Source organism: Leishmania panamensis (assembly GCF_000755165.1).
Source record: "Leishmania panamensis strain MHOM/PA/94/PSC-1 chromosome 13 sequence".
Classification (NCBI taxonomy): domain Eukaryota; phylum Euglenozoa; class Kinetoplastea; order Trypanosomatida; family Trypanosomatidae; genus Leishmania; species Leishmania panamensis.
This window is the reverse complement of record NC_025858.1, coordinates 358,950-380,593: the sequence shown is the minus strand read 5'-3', so window position 1 is coordinate 380,593 and position 21,644 is coordinate 358,950. Positions and strand designations below refer to the sequence as shown.

Here is a 21,644-nt window from a genome sequence, read left to right as displayed (position 1 = left end):
ACACCAAATGGAGAGCCTCTCTGAAAGCGAGCTGAAGGAGTTGAAGGAAATTTTTGACCTCGTCGACTCCGACCACTCCGGCGTCATCTCACTCCAGGAACTGCGCAAGCTCATGATAACCCTGCATCTGAAGCCAAGTGAACAGGAGCTAGAAGAAGTTTTTGAGGAGACATGCAGTCTGCCGTCCACCACCAACGCGAGTGCCAGCTCTCCCTCCTCAGCGTCGTCTTTGCCGCTGCAGCCCTCCCCCATAGCTGCCGCCGTGACTCATGACGGCAGCGTCGCGAGCACCTCCAGCAACGAGATCAGGGCGACCGCCAGGGTGGCAGGAAGACATGGCAAGCCCGGCTCCTTCCCTTCTGACGAGGCAGCCGTCGCCGCAGCGGCGCGCACGGTGACTTTTCCACAGTTTGCCGCCATGATGGCGCGCCGCATGCAGTCCGACTACACCGCCAAGCAGCTTCGTAACGCCTTCCAGCTCTTCGAATCCCCTGACATGCCGGAGGGATTCGTATCAGCAGGTGTGCTGGCCCACGCCCTGGCAACGTATGGGTCACAGAAGCTCGAGAAGGAGGAGATTGATCGCCTCATGGCCGCCATTGACCCAAACAATACGGGTCGAGTGAACTACTACGAGTTTGTGGACACCGTGACGGGGTGATGGTGACGACCACGATGACGATGAGGATGATGTACGCAGAATAGGAAATGCAAGAGGGATGAGGGAGAACCGTGGGTGGTGAGTTGAAAGGGGGGAGTGCAGGCGGCAGAGAGGGGGCCTATCCCTTTTTACTCCCCACCTCTTTCCCTCAATCCTTTCACCATGGCTCGCCCACTCACCCACCCACCCTCACCCCCCCCCCCTTCCCTTCGCCCCCGTGGTGTCACTGGTGTGGGTACAGGGCGAAGGGAAGGGAAGGGGTGAGGGTGGGTGGGTGGGTGGGCGGCGATCGCTTTTTTCTCTCTTTCTTCTCGCTCTCGTTGGCGAGTGTCATGCACACACGCTCACACGCCGGTGCACGGCACTTCTCGGCATTGTAATAGCGGTACAGCCGCGCAGGGCCTTCGACACGCGAGCGCGCCATTCTTCTCCGCAATTTCCTATACAATAATGCGAAGAGCAAACGAAACACACAAAAAGTTCTCCTCAGCAAGCAAGAACGCCAAGAAGACGTACATCACCGGATGACCCGTCCCCTGCCTCCCATCTCTTTCTCTCTCCCTCTCCTTCTAGGTGGGCAAGCATACTCTGCGTGCAAACATGTATGCGTGAACGCTGTGCACGTGCACCTGGGATGCACAAGTGATGGGGGGAAGGTGGCGGTCAAGCGACCGTGAGTGTGGTCTCTACTTGCTCTCTTGGTGTATACAGCTACCTTCCCCCCACTTGATCTGCCAGCAACTCCACCTCCCCTCCCCCCTCCTCTCTTCCACGACTTTCTCTTAGGAGCACTGCATACGCATCTGGACTGCGAAGACGAGGTTCAGGCCTACGGGCGCCACGCTACTTCCCCTGCCCTCCCCCCCCCACCAACACCAGCACCAGCACCACCACCACCACCTCCAGTAGAAGGAAGGCAAACAAAACAAAATGCCGCCCACCAATCCACGAGAGTGGGCAACGAAGGTGCGGGCGAAGACCCCGCAGTTGCTGGAGGTGGGCAAACCGGTGCCGAAGGCAGTCTTTAGCTTCGGCGGCGGCGGTTTCCTCGTCACATACGCCCTGGGCGTAGCACTTTACCTGCAGCAAGAGAAGAAGGAGCTCCTGGCCAGCAGCTTCCTGCTAGGCGCGGGGTCTGGGGTATTGCCGGCAGTGGCGCTGGCGTGTGGGCCGCGTGCCGTCAACCTCGAGCACATCCGCGACTTCATCGTGAACAACCGATTTGTTGTAACGGACGAGGAGAAGCGGATCAAGACGATCGCGGCCGGCATCAATCAACTTCTGCCGAGGAACGCCGTGGACTTGGTGAAGGGCCGCCTCGCCTTGACGATCGGCTTCTCAAACAAGGATCCGGGGTACATGACACAAGCAAAGGAGAACGTCTACTTTGGTCACCACATTGCGGAGTGGACTGACTTCGATGACCTCGCGCAGAACATCATCGCGGCGACCGCGCCAAACACACAGAAGCCGTGCGTGTTCCGGGGGGCGGACAACGTACTGCGTGGCACGATGATGTCACTCAGCAGCGAGCTCGACCAGTATTGCCGGCATGTTTACATACACAGCTACGCTGGGTACCGCTACAACAGGAACCAAGCACGGCACAACATCATGTTTGGCCGCCACGGGTACATAGGCAACACACACTTTTCCTTTCCGAAGCAGGTACTCTTGGCCTTCGCTCCACTGATAGGTGGCGACGTGCGCAAGGCGGAACTGCTCGAGGCGTATGACGTGGGTTACAACGATGCTCGACGCTACGAGCGGTGGGAAGAGGATCCATACTACTTTGCCAAGGCAGATCGGTCGCCGAGTGATGACTTTAACTTCCGCAATCTGCGCGCCAACCTATTCGGCGGCAAGACCGCGTCAGAACGGTTTGAGCTGTGATGGAGGGGGAGGGAAGTATACGAGGAGGAGCACATGCGATGGTGTTTGGGCGGGTAGGTAGTGGATGACTGCAGACCCCTGCATGTGGGTGCGTGTGTGTAGGGGAGCGGGAGGGGTTGTGCGCACCCTGTTCTCGTTGCTGCACTTCTCTCCGCCTCTTTCCTTCTCTTTCTAACCCTCTGGGCATTGCTGGCTAGCTCTGTCTCCTCCTGTATATGGGTGTGTGGGTGTGGGTGTGCCGGTGTACGTTGCCTCGTTGATCTTCGCAGGGTATTCACATGAGTCTCTCTCCAGCGTCTCCTCCTCTAATGTGCTCGTGCGCTTGCGTGTAGGGGTGCCCGCCGTGCATGCTGAGGCGTACGGGCCACTTAGGGATCACTCTTGTGTGGTCATCAGCCACCCTCAAAGTGTACATCAACAGAGACGCGAAGGAGCGGTAGGGGGGCGGCAAGAGAAGACATCATCCCTCCTCCCCCCGCTTTCTCTTCCTGAATTGCCCTCTGCGCCTCTGCTCACATGCTTGTCCTACTGAAGCTCAACCCGAGTGCCCTTCCCACCTCCCCCTCCCCTCCTCTCCTCCTGGGGTCTGCGCGCACGCCCATATGCGCACTTTACAAATAAGCCAACAAACCACCACGCAAGAGCATTTCATCGGCCTAGACTTCGACCCCTCCCACCCAACACACACACACTGGCAAAGGAAAGGCCGTACTCATCTTTACCAATTCCTCCAGCATGCAACAACGTGGTGCCACGGTGCGCCCGGTGAATTTGGCGAAGAAGGTGTTCAGCGCCAAGACGGTGTGTCCTACGGCGGCGAGCCAGCTGTACGTAGCCCACGGCCTCCTCGGCAATTCCGGCAACTGGGCAACCGCCTTGCACCACCTTGTCGAGCACCCCGCTCTCCGCGACAAACTCCGTCGTGCGATCGCGCTGGACATGCGCAACCATGGTAACAGTCCGCACAGCAGCGACCACACCAACGCAGCGCTTGCCTCCGATCTCGAAGCGCTGGTGCTGCGCGAGCAGCAAGAGCTGAAGCGTACCTTTCATGACCCATCCTCGTGCACAACACGGCACGCAATCTTAATTGGGCATAGCATGGGCGGCTTGGCGGTGATAGGCACGCTGCTGCGGCGGGCCAACGAGGATTATCTGCTGACCTCATGGGCTGACCACTGCGACGACGGGGGCACGACGTCATCATCGTCCTACGGAGCGTGGCCAGCGGAGCACCGTCGTCAGTGCGCCGCTGGAATGCGTGCCGTGCACGAGGAGTTCGACTTCGCTTCCTCGCAGCCCATCTCCAAAGTGCTCTTCAGCAACTGCGATGCGTCCTCATCACCATCAACGGACAGCGGTATTGCCTCCCGCATCTCACCGCTGGGCCGCATCGCTGGTGCTGTCATTGTAGACATAACATCAACGATGCGGCCCTTGGCAGAGTACAGCGGCTCTGATAACATCAAGGAGACACTCGAGCGCATGACAAGGGTGCGGCTGGACGCAATTCACAGCTACGAGGAAGTGACAGCAGAGCTGATTCGGGTCGGTATAGCTGACCAGGCGATGCGCAACTTTTTGACTACGAACATCGTGCTTGGTCCTAAAGACATGTCGAAGCCGGCGCAGTGGAAGTGCAACTTGCCGGTCCTCGCCAGTGACTACGGCAGCTTCCTGCCATCCATCACAAGTTGGTTCACATCGTCGGTAGCGACCGGGGTGCAAGCGTCCTCGGCTACCGCACCGCAGCCACCGCCGCGGCCGTGCACGCTGCCTGTAATGTTCGTCTTTGGCAGTAAGTCACCGTACAACGATCTGAATTACCGCCAGCAGATCTCACGTTTCTTCTCCAACGCAACGCAGGTGGTGGTGGACGGCGCTGGCCACTTTGTGCATTACGAGAAGACGAAAGAGTTTGCTAACGCCGTGGCACCGTTCATCGCATCTCTCATCTCAGGCGTAAAATGAAAGGGAGCAACGATGGGGTGTGCTGGGGGTGGAAGCGGAAGCAGAGCGAGATAAGCTTCACGTTCTCAGCTCTCACCTCTTCTCCGTCCCCTCCCTCTCTCTCTCTCTCTTTTTCCGTCTCGTCCACGTCTCAAGATGCGCGTGCGTGTGTGTATACGTGTTGAGTGCATTCATACAGCATCTTCCCAGTGGAGGCGCGTCCGCTAGCAAGAAGCGGAAGCACAAGAAGGGGGTGGGTGGCTGTGCGTTGCACGATGTCATACTGACAAACCGGGGTTCAATACCGAAAGAGACAAGAGAACGGGAAGGAACTTGCAGAAAATGGTAGCGGAGTACTTACACACACGCGCACACACACACACACATACATACACTCGGTCTCTGCATGTCATGTTCGTGTAGGCGGCTCTGCAGGTGCGGCTGCACGTGTGCTTTTGCCTATCGTGCCGTGCTACTGCTCAGGCCCATCTGATTCTGCTGTTGCCCGCTGCCCTGTGAACCTCTCTCGGATCTCTCAACCGCTGATTGGGTCCCCAAGGAGAGAAAGGAGCAACGGCACTCTGCCGGCTCGTGCACTTCTTTGCTGATCGTCGTGTGTCCCGCTCTCCTTGACCTCTCTCCCCCATCCCTCTTGGGTATTCCTTCGCACTACTCACAGCCCCTCTCCTCCTCCTCCTCCTTTATGCCAGTGCGACTCTCTTCTCTCCTTCTCCTGAGATCAGCGCGCCTGATCGCTCCATCGATTAGGATACTCAGCATTATACCCCTCCTCGCCCCCCCCCCTCCTGTGTCGCAGGCTACTCTAGCTCCACGCGCAAACACTCCTCTTGCAGTGGTTTTTCGCTTGCAGCTCGCTTTCCTCTCCCTGTGTTACGTCGTTGTTGGCATTTGTGCTCCGCACACCCCTCTTTCCTTTCTCTAGGACTCTATCGATTCAGTGGACGCAGCGGCAGTGACACCAAGCGAACTCCTCCACCCTCCCTCTTTCCTCTTCCCCTTCTTACCGCGCCGCATCAACGCCCCTCTGGACCCCCCCCCTCTCCCGCCCTCGCATTTGCTTCATGCTGGGTTTCCTGTTATGCTTTAGCCCTATCGCTCTCAGCGGATCTCGCGACTCTACCACGCACTTTTTACCCCAACCCCCCCCCTCACACACACAGAGAGAAACACATATACACATACGGTTAGGATTACGCAATCATGGACAGCGAGACGGAGTCGTCAAGCAAGCTAAACAGGCAGCTCGTGGAGCTCATGCGCCCCTTGGGCTGTCGCACAACACTGCGCGTCTCGCAAGTCGCCTCCATCCTTGGCGTCGAGGGGGAGGAGCAGTATCAACACCTTCTCGACCTCCTCGCTCGCAGTCACTTTCTCCAGTACGACGCGGAGAAGCAGACTGTGCGGCCGCTGTTGGAACTGAAGAATCTCGAGGACGATGATGAGGCAGCGCTGCTGGCGCTGAGTGATGTGGATGTGGTCGGTGGTGACGTCCGTGGCCGTCGTGTTGATGTGTCGCCACTTCTGGGTAGGCATCGTCAGCATCGGTCGAACAGCCGCCACAGCTACCGTGTCGGCGGTAGCAATGCGGCGGCGAGTGGTTACTGGTCAGACTCCGGCCTCGCCAACACAACATGCAGTGTCACTCTCCTGTCACGCCGCCGCGCGGGTGGGACGTGGACCAAGCCAGGCCGCGCTGGCCTGGAGGATGCAGCGAGCTACCCTGGCCCAGTCGGTCGTGTCGGCTACCTCTGCGTTGCGGACGAGTTGCACCTGGGCAAGCTGGAAGCCTACTACCGTGCGCAAGGGTACTACACAAAGTTTGACTTCGATGTCCTGCACGTGCGCTTCGCGCAGTCCTCCTTTGTGAATGTTGGGGCGAACGCGGGCGACATCGCGAACACGCTGGTAGGCCTACGCGATCGCCAACGCTCTCGTTACGCAACGGCGACACAGCAGGTTGGGAATGATGCCACCCAGAGCGTGGACACCGCCAGCAGCCCATCACCGCCCCCGCTTCTCGAACAGAGGGGCACCGCATCGCCAGCCGAGAACTCCGGCGTGTCTGCCTTCGCCTCCTCGCACGGCTACGGTGCGATGGGGAGCAACGCAAGGAATGGAGGAGCATTAACTAGCACCTTTGCGCAGGGTGGCGAAGGAGGCGAAGCTCCCGCGGCGACGTCGAGCTCTGGCAGCAGCACCATGCATTACTTTGACCTCTTCGTGTTCCCGTATGGTGCCGTTGTCTGGTGGGGCTTTGACCAGCGGTACTTCAAGATTGTGGAGAACGACTACATGCTGCCACACAGCGCGATTGCTCATTGCATGACCAACCGCTACACGACGAAGCTTGTGAACGAGAACTACCCGGTATGGTGCACCTTCAACCTCGTCGCTCGCGATACGCTGGAGGTGGACGATAATTTCAAGGCACGCCTCCGCTTTGATCACTTTGTTATCCCGTACAGGCGCGGCGAGGTGGCGACAGGCAGCGTGCTGATGCTATGTGCCTCGCATGCGCTTGCACAGTCCGCCAAGATTGACTACATCGAGCTGCAGGTGCAGGGGCTGGCTGACAGCTGCTCACCGCTGCCGCGCGAGCTGCGGGAAAAGGGCGCGGTCAGCATCACAGAACGACGTCTGCTGCAGCTTCGCGGCGAGGTGCTGTCGTACCGACTCATGCTGAAGAGCGGATCCGACTTGCTGGACCAGCCGGACTTCTTCTGGGAGAACTCGTATCTGAAACCTGTATTTCAGGCAACCAAGGAGGAGTACGAGATCAGCGAGCGCGTTGAGGCTCTGGACAACAAGCTGGATGCAGCTAATGAAATCTTGTCCATGTTGGCCGAGGACTTCTCGCAGCGGCATGGCGCGCGATTGGAGTGGATTGTGATTTGGCTAGTCTTTGTGGAAGTGGTGATTGGCGTGCTAGGGTTGCTGATCGACGTGCGGCCGTGGCTCCAGTCGAACGCGCGGTGAAAGGTCGGCAAAGGACCAGTGGTAGTGAAGCTCATTGGCCCGGTTGGTGAGATCATACTATCGCGGGGGCTGGGCTATCTACTACGTCGGCGAGTGTGAGTATATATGGGCGCGGATAGGCTGCCAGGTAAAGTCTTGTTGATGGAAGCCGCGACAATGTGTTGCGCCAGTGTTGTATATGTTGTTGCCTCTCTTTGAGTTCGGTGTTTTCGTGCTACTCGGGGCCCCCTGCAGCGCCGTTCATTGGAGCGGTGCCTCTCTTCTGCCTATTGGCATGTTTGGCTATCTTTCAAGGGCGTGTCGTTCTGCTCGCATCGCTGTTTGAGGGACTGAAATGCCCGCGTTTCTCCGTTAATTTTACTGTACAGACTCTCGGCTGGTCGGCCGGCCTGCGTCTGTCTGCCCAGTGCTGCCGCCGCAGCATCCGCTTTGGCCTGGGCCCTTGTGGTGTGTTCTGGCCGTAGATATGTGTCTGGTTGGGGAGGGGGGGTGGAGGTCGGCGGGTAAGACAAGATATTCACGGCAAAAGGGGGGGTGGTGGAGGCGGACAGCTCCTCTTCTCTGTTCATCGCACCCTCCCCTCCCCTCACCGCCTTCCCCGTTTTGCTTTCGCCTCTGTTGTTTTCTTTGCTTTCATCAGCCTCGCCGGCCTCCTCTAGCGAGGGGAAGCGAAGCGGTTTTCTCAAACTGCCCTTGTCCGATAAGCTGAAGTGAAACGGTATCGAGCCCAAGCAGCCAAGCAGCGGCACAGAGAAGAAGAGTGGATGCCACCGGTAGAGGCGGGCGTGCTAAGTGGGCTGGCTATGCCACGCAGGGGGGCTCTCACCCTACTATGCTGAAAGGCAACTGCGGAGGTGTGCGTTCAGGTGTACGCTCCACAAACGAGCACAGTGAAAGCATCGTGCATTGCACCACCACCACCACCACCACCCCCCACCCCCTCACTGTGTTGCCTATGGTCGTGGCTGCGTCTGCACTACTCAACCCTATCTTTCTCTTCGTTATGCCGTTGCTGTCTACCACCGTCTGGCTCCTCCCCTTTCTCCACAAAACCCTCGGATCGCCACGAGTACCTCGCTCACGACGTTAGAGTGTGGAGCGCTGAGTGTGCAGGTGCGCCCCCCCCCCTCCCTCCCTCTACTTAATCCTTCGCTCTGTTCCTTCCATGTGTGTGCTAGTGGGTCTACGCCACTAACTCTCTCTCCCTCTCAAACCTCAGACAACTCACATTCCTCTTAGCCTCTTCCCCACATGATCATTCCTGTGCGCTGCTTCACGTGCGGCAACGTCATTGCCGACAAGTATCTTCTCTACCTTGACCTTGTCAGCCAAGGCGTCTCCGAAGAGGACGCGATGAACGCCTTCCACCTCGAGCGCTTCTGCTGCCGCCGCATGATGCTCACCCACGTAGATATGACAGACCTTCTCCTCAAGTTCAACCCAGCCGACACGAATGTCCTAGGAACTGCAGCGGTAGAGACGGCGGCCGGAGAGGAAGGCGACGCGGTGGACATGTCGTAGCAGAGACGAGGCTCAGCCGTGCATTGCGTACGTTGATGAGTGAATTGAGTCTCTCCGTGGGCAGCAGAGAGGCCCCCCCTACCCAGCCCCTCCAGAGTCGCCAAGCGCACCCCAGTGGAGAGAAAGGAGGAAGGGTGAGAAGAGGGCATGAAGGAAATGATGCGTGGGCAGTTACACCAGCGCGTCTTCGGGGCAGTCCACACCATCCGCCAAATCCCTCTCTTACCTTTGCTGGGCTACTCGCTTGTTTTGCCCTCTTTGTGGAAGAAGCTGCGGTGTGTGTGTGTGTGTGTGTGTGTGCGTGTGTGGGTGTGTCTATGAATGCCTCTCTCTTACTCTTTCGTTGGGGGGGGGTGCTGCAGGGGAATAAAGCGAGGCTGTGAGTGTGAGAGAGCGAATACGTCTATGCAGCTGAAAAAAAAAAATAGCAAAACGTGTGTGTGTGGGTGTGGGTATGTGGGTCTTTCATCAGAGAGAAAGCTGGGGACGGTTCCGGAGGACCAGGCGACGGTGGTCAACTCGATAGAAACCGAAAAGGAGAGCCGGAGGAGGGGGAGAGGAAGGTGGTGGAAGGGTGTTTGGACTCACACAAGCACACCAGGAAAGGGGTAGAGAGTGAAAGAGTAGTGAGCGCAGTCGATGCTCCACTCCCCTTCCCACCTTTCTGCTCTTGGTTCTCATGCTTTTCTCCTTCCCCCCTCCCCTTCTCTACCTCCCTTCATCGCTGCAACCCCCGCGCTCCATGACACATCAATTTCGAGCACCATCACAGCCACTTCTTGCCCCCTCCCTCTCGCTCTCTCGCTTATTAGCCCGGCTCCGTTGGGATTCTCCCCATAGCGTTACTCGAATGCGCTGCCTAAACACACACACACACCCACGTGTCCGCGTCGCTTTTTCCTCAGCTTTCTTTTGGCGAGGGTTGTCTCTCTCTCTCTCTCTCTCCTGTGCTCTCCTGCCTTTTGCTGTTTATCTGGGAAGAGGTCTGCATGGCATTGCACGTCTGCGTCGCAAGCCGCCACTCGTTTTCCTCTCTCCTCCCCACAACACCACTTACCCGTCTTTCCTAGACCGCACGTGCGGGAGGTATAGCGAGACGCGCGACGACCACGCTTCAAGCGTCGCTATCAACAATGCCGCCGCCACGGGGCACCCCTGCTGCGGCGGTGTCGACGACGACACCCATGGCCGCCACGCGTGCTCGCAAGGATCCACTTCGCCGAATCGGTAATGGCAACGCTGTCGCCGGCGGTCTTGACATGACGCGCGTCGGCATCCTTAGCGACCGCGAACTCGCGTTTTTCCATCGTCTTGCCTACGCCGGGTCACAGGCCGCGGAGCAGCAGCAGCGCGACGCCCGGAAGCAGGAAGAAGACCGTCGGCGTGAGCTGTCCAAGGCTCGAGCGGCTGGCTGGCCCAACACGATCGAGGCACGCCATGATCGATTTCTCCAGGCGCAGCAAGACGCAAAGGATGCCACAGAGGCTCGTCAGAGAGTGCTGGACGAGCTCTACGCCGAACAACTCAAGGAGGAGCACAAAGCTATTATTGCGCGCCAAGAACTGGAAGCGCTCAAAGAAGACCCGCGCGGACGCCATCTGCGCTCGATGAAAATGCTTCACGAAGCACTCAAGGGTCGCGAGGAGCAGGTCGCCTACAAGCAAATGCTCAAGCGCGAGGAGGAGGAGCAAGACGCGAACTTTCAGCGCGAGTGCCAGCTGCAGCTGTGGGGCGATCAGGCCGAGAAGCTGCACAAGAAGCTCGAAACACGCCAACGCAACATGGAAGAAAAGAACGCCAATTTAGAAATTGTACTCTACCAAATCAATCAACGACGAGAGGAGCGGGCGGCTCAGCTGCAGGACCGCAAGCGCGTCGATCAAGAGGCCGCCGAGGAGCGCGCCGAGCAGCTGGAAGAAGAAGCGCAGCGTCGGGCACGAGATCTTGAGAACGGCGCCTACAACGAGGCGCACAGGCGCGCCGCACTGACCAAATCGCAGAAGCTGCGGACTCGTGTGACCGAAAATGCTAAGGACGAGGCTGCACTGCGGGCCGAGGAGGAGAAGGTGGATAGCCTCAAGCGCTGGGTTCTCGAACACCAGCAGAAGAAGCAAGCGGCGTTCGAAGAGCGCAAGAAGGCAGGCTTGCAGCGGTACCTGGACGAGGCAAGGCCGGAGAACCTGCCAATCTATCGCACCCAGGATGTGTTCGAGCAGAAGGGGCAGAGCTTCCTGCAGAGGCTGTACGACAGTGACGCGAATCAGAAGGAGAAGCAACACATCCATCGCCTCGAGATGGAGAAGGAGCGGCTAGAGTTAGAGGAACAGAAGGCGGCAGAGGCACGCGGTGATGTTGGTTGCGGCGACGGCATCAACGGGGAAAGCTTGCGACGCCACGGCGCTGCCACGACTGCGGCCGGCTTCCTGAACAAGGCCGAGGAAAAAGCGTACATGGAGGAGATGCGTCGCTACCCGGAGCAGCTGAAGGCAAAGGAGGCCGAGGAAGCCGCCGCCCGTCGCGCCGAGGCGTTGCGCATAGAGCGCATTCAGAAGCTGCAGGCCGCCGAGAAGCGCGAGAACGTGCACCGCGCGGTTGAGGCACGTCGTTTCGAGTTTCAGCAGCAGCAGGCCCAGCAGGAGGCGGACGATGCGCGGTATCGGGCCTACATCGACTCCGTGGTACCGGCAGACATGGACCCCTTCCTGTATCGCAAAGCCACTCAGCTGCAGTGAAGACTGTGTGTTGAGCGAGCGTGTGCTTGTGTGTGCTTGTGTGTGTGGGGGGGGGGGGGTCTTGATGGTGCTGGCGGGCCAAGACGCAGAAGAGAACCGGACGTGTGATCCTCAGCGGCGACAGCGTCCATCTATCTTTTCCATTCACCCGCCCTCTCTCGTTTTGGGGGTTGGCTTTCTCTGTGGGCCGCGATTTACCACCCTCCTGCACCCCGTCAGGTGTGGGGCACAGAGGGTGATTGCGTTATGGATGTAAGAGTATCCCCGCGACTTTGTTTGTGGGGGCGTGTGGTGCGGCTCCCTCTTACTGTGCCGCCCGCGTCTGTGACTGGGGCTGTGACCTCAGTAGCCCTCGGCTTTGTCTGTTGTTGCGGCGTACGAGCTCAAGTCGAGGCACTCATTTCTCGCTGTATCTGCACGCTCGCATGCGTCGTACAAGGGTGCTGGCAGCACCTTCTGATGTAAAAATAGGCGCACTTTCTCTGCCTTCTCTTCGCTCTCTCGCCTTTGCTCTCTCCCTTTCAGTCCTCCCCTAACGCCTTAAGTTACCCACACAGAAGCCACACACTCGGCAAGGCCCAGCGCCTCAGTGCTCGCCTCTTCCGCATGCCCTCTGCCCATTGATTGGCAAACGGTGAGGCGAAGGGGCAAGAGTGAGGGAGGGGAACATGCTTGATCTCCATGCATGTCTGTTGGTGACTGGTTTGGCGGGGTGGGGAGAGTGCTGCTCATGTGTTAACTCTGCATGTGTGTATGGGGTGTTGTTTAGTAGGTGAGGAAGGAGGAGGGGGGGCGGTGATGACACACACGCCGGTAGAGCAGGGGGTGGACGTTTGTGGCGCTCTCTCCCTCTCTTCGCCTCCCCGGCAGTCCAGGCAGACAGCGGCAGGGGCGAAGGCACGCTCGGCTGTGACGCACATTTTTGAAAGGGAAGGACAGAACGAAATAGGCTGCGGGGAAAGGGGGTCGTGGATTCTCCTACTGAGGCTGACCTCGTGCTCGTAGGGGAGTCTGCCCCTGTGTCTCGGTCGTACGCACGGAAGCTCATGACCATCACCACACGCACAACCCACGCTGCATATCATGGTCTATTCAACCTCGGTGTTGAAAAGCGCCTTCTAGCATCGCCTTGCGGTGCTTGAAGGTCTCTCCTGGTGTGCGCTTCCTCTGCCGCCACCATCCGCCGTGATCGCCACTCCATTCACACTCCACCATCTCCACCCCCCTCTCTCTCTCTCTCTCCCTCATTCGAATCTGTCGACCTCTGCAGTAGTTCAGAGGTTTGTCTCCGTTGGTGTATTTCCCAACGAACCAGCCAATCCGCTTTCCCATTCCTCCTCCTCCTCTTCGTCTCTTACTGGCCTGCACCCACTCGGCCATTCGCTTGCTTTTCCCTCTCTCCCCTCGACCCACAAGTACACCTCCACCAGAGTGCAGCACAGCGTAAGAAGAGCGCAGTCATGTCCACAGCACGTCGCGATACGCTTGTGGCGATTGAGCAGAAGAAGCAAGCGGACTGGGCCGCCAAGAAGCTGCATGAGTTTGATGCCCCGGCGCCTGGGGAGGTGCGGGCGGCGAAATACCTGACGACCTTCCCCTTCCCGTACATGAACGGGAAACTTCACCTCGGCCACGGCTTCTCGCTCACCAAGGCCGAGTTCGCCTCGCGCTTTCAGCGCATGATGGGCCGCCGCTCGCTCTGGCCCTTTGGCTTCCATGTCACCGGCACCCCAATTGCCGCGTGCGCGCAGAAAATCGCGAAGGAGATGCAGCAGTACGGCAACCCGCCGCAGTTCCCGTCGGAGGTGCTCGAGGACAAGCCCAAGACACCGGTGGACAGCAAGCCTACGGTGGCGCTCGGGCAGCACAAGAGCAAGCGCGGCAAAAGTGGGCCAGCGAAGCCGCAGTGGGTCATTATGCAGAGCATGGGCATCCCCGATTCGGAGATCCCAAAGTTTGCCGACCCACAGCACTGGTTGGACTACTTCCCGCCCATCGCTATTGAAGACTTGAAGAGCTTTGGCTGCCACATCGACTGGCGCCGTTCCTTTATGACGACGGAGCGCAACCCGTACTTTGACCGCTTTGTTCAGTGGCAGTTCCACATCCTGCGCCGCGAGAACCTGCTCAACTACGGCAAGCGCTACTGCGTGTATTCGCCGCGCGACGGCCAGCCGTGCGCCGACCACGATCGCGCCAGCGGTGAAGGTGTGCTGCCGCAGGAATACACGGTGGTGAAGCTCATCGTGCAGAACCCCCTCTCGCAGCCGTGCTTCGCCGAGCACAAGGACATCATCGGTGACCGCAACGTCATCCTGCCCGGCGCCACGCTCCGCCCGGAAACGGTGATTGGCCAGACGAACTGCTGGGTGAGCAACAAGTTCAACTACAAGGCGTACAACGTGCGCGACGCAAAGGGGGAGGATGAAGTGTACATCATGACTGCCCGCGCCGCGCGCAACATGGCGTACCAGAACTTCTACGTGAACGGTCAGACCGGCGTCGACCCGGAGCCGCTCTTCGAAGTGAAGGGAACGAACATGGTCGGCATGCCGCTTTCGGCACCGCTGGCGCCTTACGGGACGATCTACACGCTGCCCATGTCCACCATCACGGAGGCGAAGGGTACGGGCGTCGTCATGTCCGTGCCGTCCGACTCGCCCGATGACTACATCAACTTCTCCCAGCTGCTGAACAAGCCGGACTACCGCGCGAAGCTCGGCATCAAGGATGAGTGGGTAGTGCCGTTCGCCATGATTCCAATCATCGACATTCCCGAGCTAGGCACTGAAGGCGCCAAGTTTATGTGCGAGAAGCTCAAGGTCAACGGCCCGAACGCGACGGAGCTGCTGGAGGAGGCGAAAAAGGTATGCTACCAGCAGGGGTTCTACCATGGCACCATGATCGTCGGTCCCTACACAGGTGTCAAGGTCAGTGAGGCCAAGGTGAAGACCCAGCGCGACATGGAGGCGGCGGACCAGTGCATCCGCTACTACGAGCCGGTACGCCAGGTGATGAGCCGCAGCGGCGACGAGTGCGTTGTCGCGCTGTGCGATCAGTGGTACCTTGAGTACGGCAAGGATGACTGGAAGAGGATGGTACAGGACCACGTCAAGAAGATGGACATGTTCTTCCCCGGTGTACGCAACGGCTTCGAGGAGACGCTGAACTGGCTAGCAGACTGGCCGTGCAGCCGCACCTTCGGCCTCGGCACCTACCTACCGTGCGACGCGTCGCACACGATGATCATCGACAGCCTGTCCGACTCCACCATCTACATGGCCTACTACACGATCGACCGCTTCTTCAACGTCGGCGTCGACGGCTCGATGGACCTGTGTGGCAAGTCGGACAACCCGTACGGCCTCACGCCAGAGATGTTCACAGACGAGGTGTTCGAGTACATATACCACGGCGTCGGCGATGCGGCCACCGTCGCGGGTGCGGTGAGCATGCCGGTTGAGTCGCTGAAGTTGATGCGCAACGAGTTCGAGTACTGGTACCCCGTCGACCTGCGCTGCTCTGGTAAGGATCTCATCCAGAACCACCTGACGATGTTCCTCTACAACCACGCCGCGATCTGGCCGGCGGACGAGAGCAAGTGGCCTCAGAGGATCTTCTGCAACGGTCACATCCAGGTCGACAGCGAGAAGATGGCCAAGTCGAAGGGGAACTTCATCTCCCTGCGCGAGGCGATCGACACGTACGGCGCTGACGCCACACGCCTCGCCTGTGCTGACGCCGGTGACAGCATGGACGACGCCAACTTTGTGCGCGAGACGGCAGCTGGCTTCGTGCTGAAGATGACGACACTGCTGGAGCAGGCGAAGGAGACAGTAGAGCGCGCCGATCTGCGCAGCGGCGACTACAACGAGTTTGACAAGATCTTCCAGAACACAATGAACACGATCATCACCCGTACCGAGGGCTACTATCACCGCATGCAGTTCCGCATGGTGCTCAACACGGCCTTCCACGAGCTATCGAATGAATACAGCCAGTACAAGATGTGCTGCGACGACCTCAACGTGCATGCACATCTCGGGCGCCGCTACTACGAGGTGGTCGCGCTGATGATGATGCCGCTGGCGCCGCACACGATGGAGTATCTGTGGCAGAACATCCTCCAGAACGAGGGTTCCGTCGTCACACAGCTGTTCCCGAAGCCGACGGCAGAGCTGGACTACTCGCTGATCGTCGCAAGCCGGGTCATGACGACTGTTATCAAGGAAATTCGGTCGCAGGTGATCAAGAACGCGAAGAAGCGTGGTCCAATCGAGGAGGTCATTGTGTACACACGCCGCGAGTACATGGACTGGCAGCGGCAGGCGCTTGACATCCTGCAAGAGCTCTACCAGGCGAACGGCAACACGTTTCCTGAAGACATGACAAAGCAGGTTTCCGCCCGCGACCCCAAGATCATGAGCAAGGGTCTGATGGCCTTCATGTCCTTCGTCAAGGCCAACGTAGAGAAGTACGGGGCGCAGGCCATGTCGACGCAACCCGTCGTCGACGACGCCGCGATGCTGTCCAACATCACGCACAACCTCAGCCGCCTCTCCGGGGTGCCAGTGGTGCGCATCCTGTCCGCCGAAGACGAGACCTACAAGGAGCACGATGCGGCGCGCCGCAAGTGCTTGCCTGGTGAGCCGTCCGTGGGCTTCCCACCGGCGTCGAAGAGTGCGTAGGAGGAGACCATGTGGTGCGTTCTCCTTTCCTCACACAACGACACACAAACAAGCCATGCACGAGTACGAGGAGCAGAGGCGGGGGCGAGGTGGAGGCGATCGAAAGAAAACAGAAAGGAAGGGGTGGAGCCGGACTGCGAGAGAGAGCGCGAAAGCGCGCAGGGGCGTAGCCACGCGTGTACGTGGGTGTCTGGGTGCACTTGTCTTTAATTGGTTCAAATCCTCTTCTCACGTGCTGCTTCGGTGCTGCACACACACACCTCCGTGCTTTACTTCCCTTTTGGGCGTGTCTTTGTTCGTTTCTTCAGCGCTGTGACTGTGTGTACGTCTCTGTGCCTTCTCCTCTCCTCTCTCCTCTCCCCTCCCCCCATCCCGCCTCTCACCACCACCACCACCACCACCACCCCTTCAGCCCACTTCACAGTTCTCCTTTGTTGCCTCGTTTATCGCCTTCCACCTTACGTGTTTTGTGTATTTAACCGGCAATGGCACTTCTTCTTCCCCCTCCCCCTACTCTCTCTTGCTTCCCTTGCGTGGGTGTGTGGGTGTGTGTGTGTGTGTGTGTGTGTGTGTGTGTGTGCGTGCATGCGTGCGTGCGTGCAGGGCTACCCGACTTCACTCCCTTTAACTAACAGCCTCCACCCCTTCCAGCCAACCTGAGTCTGAGGGCCTTTTTCTCGCTGTGTGCGGAGGTACCTCGCTCGCTATTCCTTCCTCTCTTCCTCTCTCGTTTACCTCCTGTACTGGAGGAGGCTTCGCTCTGTTGTTACCGTTGAACGCCATCTCTCCCGCTTCTGCCTACGCTTGTCGCTCTCACTCTCCTACGCTTCCGAGTGGACGAAAGCTGCGCGCCATCGGCGTGGACGCAGCCCACCACCCTCCTGGTTGCAACCAGAAGGGTGGTGGAAGAGGCCGAAGAATAATTGCTTAATGGACCACCTCCCCTTTCCTCCTTCAGAGAAGCAAAAAAAAAAACGTGCACTCCCTGGGATCGCTATGGTGGACATGGCTGGTGCCCGGGGTCTGTGCTCTGATAGCGCTGTGTCGCTGTATCGAGCAAGCACACACTATAGAAAAGTCGAAGATGTGAAGCCAGCGAGGCCAGCGCCATCTATGCTGTGTATGGCGTAATGCAGCGGTGTGGGCGCCGCTCTAAACGCCCCCACTGCTCGTGCGGGCAAACCAGTAACAAGGAAAGCTCATGCATACGCGCGCGCACACATGCACACCGGATGAACTGGTGATGGATGTCGACGCAGCACTGCACACGCTAATAATGTGCGCATACACTTCAGTGTCAAGCCACGTTTCTGCCAGCGGCTCTGCTGACTCGCCACCGCTTTTTTTTCACTCCTTTTCCATTTCTCTTTTGTTTCTCCTGGTGGTGTGCTCGCTGTGGAACAGTCACCTTCAGTGTACCACTCCTGCCACATCAATCCAGAAAGGCGCGTATACTTCTGCACAGAGTAGTGCGCAGTAGTAGGTGCCCTCGTCACAGTCTACTCAAGATCTCTCGGCTTGCCCTCCTGTCCCGCCGCTCCGCTCCCACCCTCTTTTCCTTCGCTCCTCAGCATCCGCAGCGAGACACACACACACACATAGTGCACAGGGAAGGGAAACGCAAATGGGGCAGAGCCTGCCAAAGGCGCCTGGCGCCAGCAAACCAGAGAAGTGGGTGCCGCCCGTGGCGCCGGAGATCGGCAAGCGCAAGAAAAAGCGCGGCCCCGATGCGGCCACGCGTATTCCTAAAGTATACCCGAACCGCGCCTGCCTCCTCCGTAAGTACCGCCTTGAGCGATGCAAAGACTACCTCCTGCTAGAGGAGGAGTTCCTGCGCACAATCAACGCCCAGCGCGACGCGCAGTCGAACCTGGAGGAGGGTGCAATGGGCCACTACGAGGCGGAGCTGAAGCGCGTCGAGGACATCCGTGGCACCCCACTGGAGGTGGCGACTCTTGAGGAAGCAGTGGACGACTCGCACGCGATCGTCTCCATCTCCGGCACTGAGTACTACGTGCCCCTCATGTCGTTCGTGGACAAGGAGCAGCTGGAGTTAGGCTGCAGCGTACTATTGCACGACCGCCAGCACAGCATTGTTGGCGTTCTCAAGGACGACGTCGATCCGCTGGTGAGTGTCATGAAAGTAGACAAGGCACCGGAGGACACGTACGCCGACATTGGTGGCCTAGAGCAGCAGATTCAAGAGATCAAGGAGGCGGTCGAGTTTCCACTCTCCCACCCAGAGCTGTACGACGAGATCGGCATCAAACCACCGAAGGGTGTCATTCTCTACGGTGTACCAGGCACGGGCAAGACGCTGCTGGCCAAGGCCGTCGCGAACCGCACGAGTGCCACGTTCCTGCGTGTGGTGGGGTCGGAGCTGATTCAGAAGTACTCCGGCGAAGGTCCCAAGCTCGTGCGGGAACTCTTCCGGGTTGCCGAGGAGCACTCGCCAGCGATCGTTTTCATTGACGAAATTGACGCCATCGGCACGAAGCGCTACGACACGGACAGCAGCGGCACCAAAGAGGTGCAGCGTACGATGCTAGAGCTGCTCACACAGTTGGACGGCTTCGATAGCAGCAACGACGTGAAGGTGATCATGGCGACGAATCGCATCGACACACTCGACCCAGCCCTCATCCGCCCTGGCCGCATAGATCGCAAGATTGAGTTTCCCTTCCCAGACGAGAAAACAAAGCGTCGTATTTTCGAAATCCATACGAGCCGCATGTCGCTCGCCGACGACGTCGACATCTCCGAGTTCATTCACGCTAAGGATGAGATGAGCGGCGCAGATGTGAAGGCAATCTGCACAGAGGCTGGTCTGCTGGCCCTGCGTGAGCGCCGCATGAAAGTGTGCCAGGCAGATTTTATCAAAGGCAAGGAAAATGTGCAGTACCGCAAGGACAAGTCAACCTTCTCGCGCTTCTACTTGTAAAGACGCCATCACAGGAGAGAGCACGCTCGAAGTCAGGGGAACGAAGGGAGTAAGAGCCATCGCCAGGGAGTGTTTCTAGCAGGTTTTCTCTGGTGTATCTTCTCTCTCTCTCTCTACCTCCTTCATCTTTCCCCTCCTCCTCCTCCTCCTCCCCTTGAGTCTCTTCCACCTATCATCTCTGGGCTCACTCCGTGGTGGGTATGCATGAGAGCGAATACGAAAGAGGGAAGGAGAGAGAGAGAGAGAGACACGGCTCACCCGCGCTTTTTTTTTTGGAAATCTGTTCATTACTCTCTACTCTTCCTCTCTTTGGGATCTGTGCTGTCTCCGTTGTGTCGGTGAAGACGTACTTGGCGTGGGCGTGTCCAGTTGCCGTTGCCTGTTTTGGGTGGTAGTGGTGCCTCTCTCGTGCCCCCCCCCCGCATACCCCTCGCTGTTTACTCCATTGTATGTATCTCGCTCTCCTCCACTCCTTGTCGCTGTTGGGCTACTCATGCTTGTGTGTTCGCTCTCCTTTCTCTCGTGCGCATTGATTCGACCTGTGGCTAGGCCAATAAGCAAGCAACATCACCGTGGGCAATTACTCTGGGTGACGGTGTGTGTGTGTGTGTGCCCACTGCACAAGGGCACGCTCGAGGGCTGATAGAAAACACTCGAACGGGGGGAAATAACATGATGAGCGGAAGAGGCACGAATGAAGGGAAAAATGAAGCGGCAATGCTAACTGATTCAACTGTGCTCCTACAGGTGATGGTGGTGGTAGAAGCCGACACCGTACCCCCCCCTTCCTTCCTCCCTTCTCCCCCTCCCCCCGATACTCGGACACGAACTGTCCTCGTTGACTCTTCCCCGAGGAAGCGAGAAGGGAGAAAGGCCTATAAGAGAGGAGGGCAGCAAGACGGTCGTCGAGCCAAGCGCTCGAAATAGATGCACATTCACGCACGCACACTGAAGGAGGAAGATCTCCCTCCCTCCCTCCCTCCCTCTCTCTCTTTGCCGTCTGGGCTGAGTCTCCCCACCACAACACACCTCTTGTAATGCATTATTGATGTCGTCCTCTCCCGCCATTCTTCTCTCCCCCCACCCCTCCCCGACTACTGCACATCCTGGCTCACAGGCACGCACTTGCGCACGTATCAGTCATGGACAGAGCGAAGGTGTTTTCCTATTCACTTGCTTTCTTGGTGTTACCTCCACCTCCTCTTGTGGCTCATTCTTCACCGTGTATCCTTCGCTGCCTGTGGAAGACAAGAAGAGAAGACGTTTGACGACCTGCGCTTGCTCCCGACCTCTTCCCGCTCGCTCGCTTTCTCTCTCTCTTGACTCTACATTGCCTCCCTTCTCCGGACTCGCCTTGCCGTTCGTTCTCTCCTGTCCCCCTGCTCGTACTCACTTTTGAGGCCTCTGGTGCCACCTCAGACTCATTGGAGTACTGGCGTGCGCAGCCAAGCGTACACGGACAGAAAATCGATATCCCTGCGTCAAGGCAGCGGTAGAATGGAGGAGGGGGTATTGTGCAGAAGAGACGGCAAAGGCCAAAGAAGAAAGTAGTAACAGCCGGCGATCACGTCGGTATGCAAGTATCTCTCTGGGTGTCTCTCTTCACGAAGTTCTCACCACCGTCCCGCGCCACTCACACGGAGGCTGAGAGAGTGGGAAAACGTGAGCGATGTACGCCCCCCCCCCTCTCCCTCCCTCTCTCTCAGTGGTTGACGAGCTGATTTGTCACCCTGACTGCTGATTCAGGGAAGGGCGTTCCACGAAGCCACCTCCATATATCATCCCCCTCCCCTGGTTAACCTTCTCCCTCATCATAATCACCCATGATGAAGGGCAGCGCATGCGTTCTTTTCTGCCAACACCGGCAACAGTCCTTCTCCCCAACCCACACTCCAATAACCCCAACCTCTCTCTCTCTCTGTGTAGGCATAGCGCTCCTACTCCCCGCCTCTATTCTTTAGCTGTCTACATGACCTCTCCCCCTCCCTCTGCTGCCCTCCTCTCCTCCCCCCCCCCTCGCGTTGCTTTCGCTCTCTGTTGCTTGCGTGGGCTCTCTATGGGCACCTCACTTTTTCTCTGGCAGTGACTTCTGCTATCCGCCCCTCACATCTTGCGCCACCGTCACTCTCCTCCACCGCCCTGCCCACCCGTGCTCTCTGTGGCTTCTCTCGCTCTCGCTCTCTCTAGAGGGCCTCCGCTTTCTTTTCCCTGCTCCGCTTGCCGCTTGGGTTCCCCCTTCCCCCCTCCTCACTCCCACGTCT

The 21,644-nt window shown here is 58.5% G+C and overlaps 8 protein-coding genes across 8 annotated transcripts; all 8 read left to right on the top strand.

The window, feature by feature from the left end:
* Nucleotides 1-7: 7 nt before the first annotated feature.
* On the top strand, nt 8-661 carry LPMP_131040 (calmodulin, putative; the record flags this gene model as incomplete). The annotated part of the gene is made up of 1 exon (XM_010698883.1): nt 8-661. One exon carries the CDS (start codon nt 8-10, stop codon nt 659-661), a length of 654 nt encoding a protein of 217 aa, XP_010697185.1.
* Nucleotides 662-1,591: 930 nt separating this feature from the next.
* Nucleotides 1,592-2,554, top strand: LPMP_131030 (hypothetical protein; the record flags this gene model as incomplete). The annotated part of the gene is made up of 1 exon (XM_010698882.1): nt 1,592-2,554. The coding sequence occupies one exon, from the start codon at nt 1,592-1,594 to the stop codon at nt 2,552-2,554; it is 963 nt and encodes a 320-aa protein (XP_010697184.1).
* Nucleotides 2,555-3,289: 735 nt separating this feature from the next.
* LPMP_131020 (hypothetical protein) lies at nt 3,290-4,525 on the top strand (the record flags this gene model as incomplete). The annotated part of the gene is made up of 1 exon (XM_010698881.1): nt 3,290-4,525. One exon carries the CDS (start codon nt 3,290-3,292, stop codon nt 4,523-4,525), a length of 1,236 nt encoding a protein of 411 aa, XP_010697183.1.
* A 1,200-nt stretch (nt 4,526-5,725) lies between these two features.
* LPMP_131010 (hypothetical protein) lies at nt 5,726-7,501 on the top strand (the record flags this gene model as incomplete). The annotated part of the gene is made up of 1 exon (XM_010698880.1): nt 5,726-7,501. One exon carries the CDS (start codon nt 5,726-5,728, stop codon nt 7,499-7,501), a length of 1,776 nt encoding a protein of 591 aa, XP_010697182.1.
* Nucleotides 7,502-8,752: 1,251 nt separating this feature from the next.
* LPMP_131000 (DNA-directed RNA polymerase I subunit, putative) lies at nt 8,753-9,022 on the top strand (the record flags this gene model as incomplete). The annotated part of the gene is made up of 1 exon (XM_010698879.1): nt 8,753-9,022. One exon carries the CDS (start codon nt 8,753-8,755, stop codon nt 9,020-9,022), a length of 270 nt encoding a protein of 89 aa, XP_010697181.1.
* A 1,184-nt stretch (nt 9,023-10,206) lies between these two features.
* On the top strand, nt 10,207-11,754 carry LPMP_130990 (hypothetical protein; the record flags this gene model as incomplete). Its single annotated transcript, XM_010698878.1, has 1 exon — nt 10,207-11,754. The coding sequence occupies one exon, from the start codon at nt 10,207-10,209 to the stop codon at nt 11,752-11,754; it is 1,548 nt and encodes a 515-aa protein (XP_010697180.1).
* A 1,460-nt stretch (nt 11,755-13,214) lies between these two features.
* LPMP_130980 (leucyl-tRNA synthetase, putative) lies at nt 13,215-16,442 on the top strand (the record flags this gene model as incomplete). The annotated part of the gene is made up of 1 exon (XM_010698877.1): nt 13,215-16,442. The coding sequence occupies one exon, from the start codon at nt 13,215-13,217 to the stop codon at nt 16,440-16,442; it is 3,228 nt and encodes a 1,075-aa protein (XP_010697179.1).
* A 1,624-nt stretch (nt 16,443-18,066) lies between these two features.
* Nucleotides 18,067-19,383, top strand: LPMP_130970 (proteasome regulatory ATPase subunit 2, putative; the record flags this gene model as incomplete). The annotated part of the gene is made up of 1 exon (XM_010698876.1): nt 18,067-19,383. One exon carries the CDS (start codon nt 18,067-18,069, stop codon nt 19,381-19,383), a length of 1,317 nt encoding a protein of 438 aa, XP_010697178.1.
* Between the last annotated feature and the right edge of the window lie 2,261 nt (nt 19,384-21,644).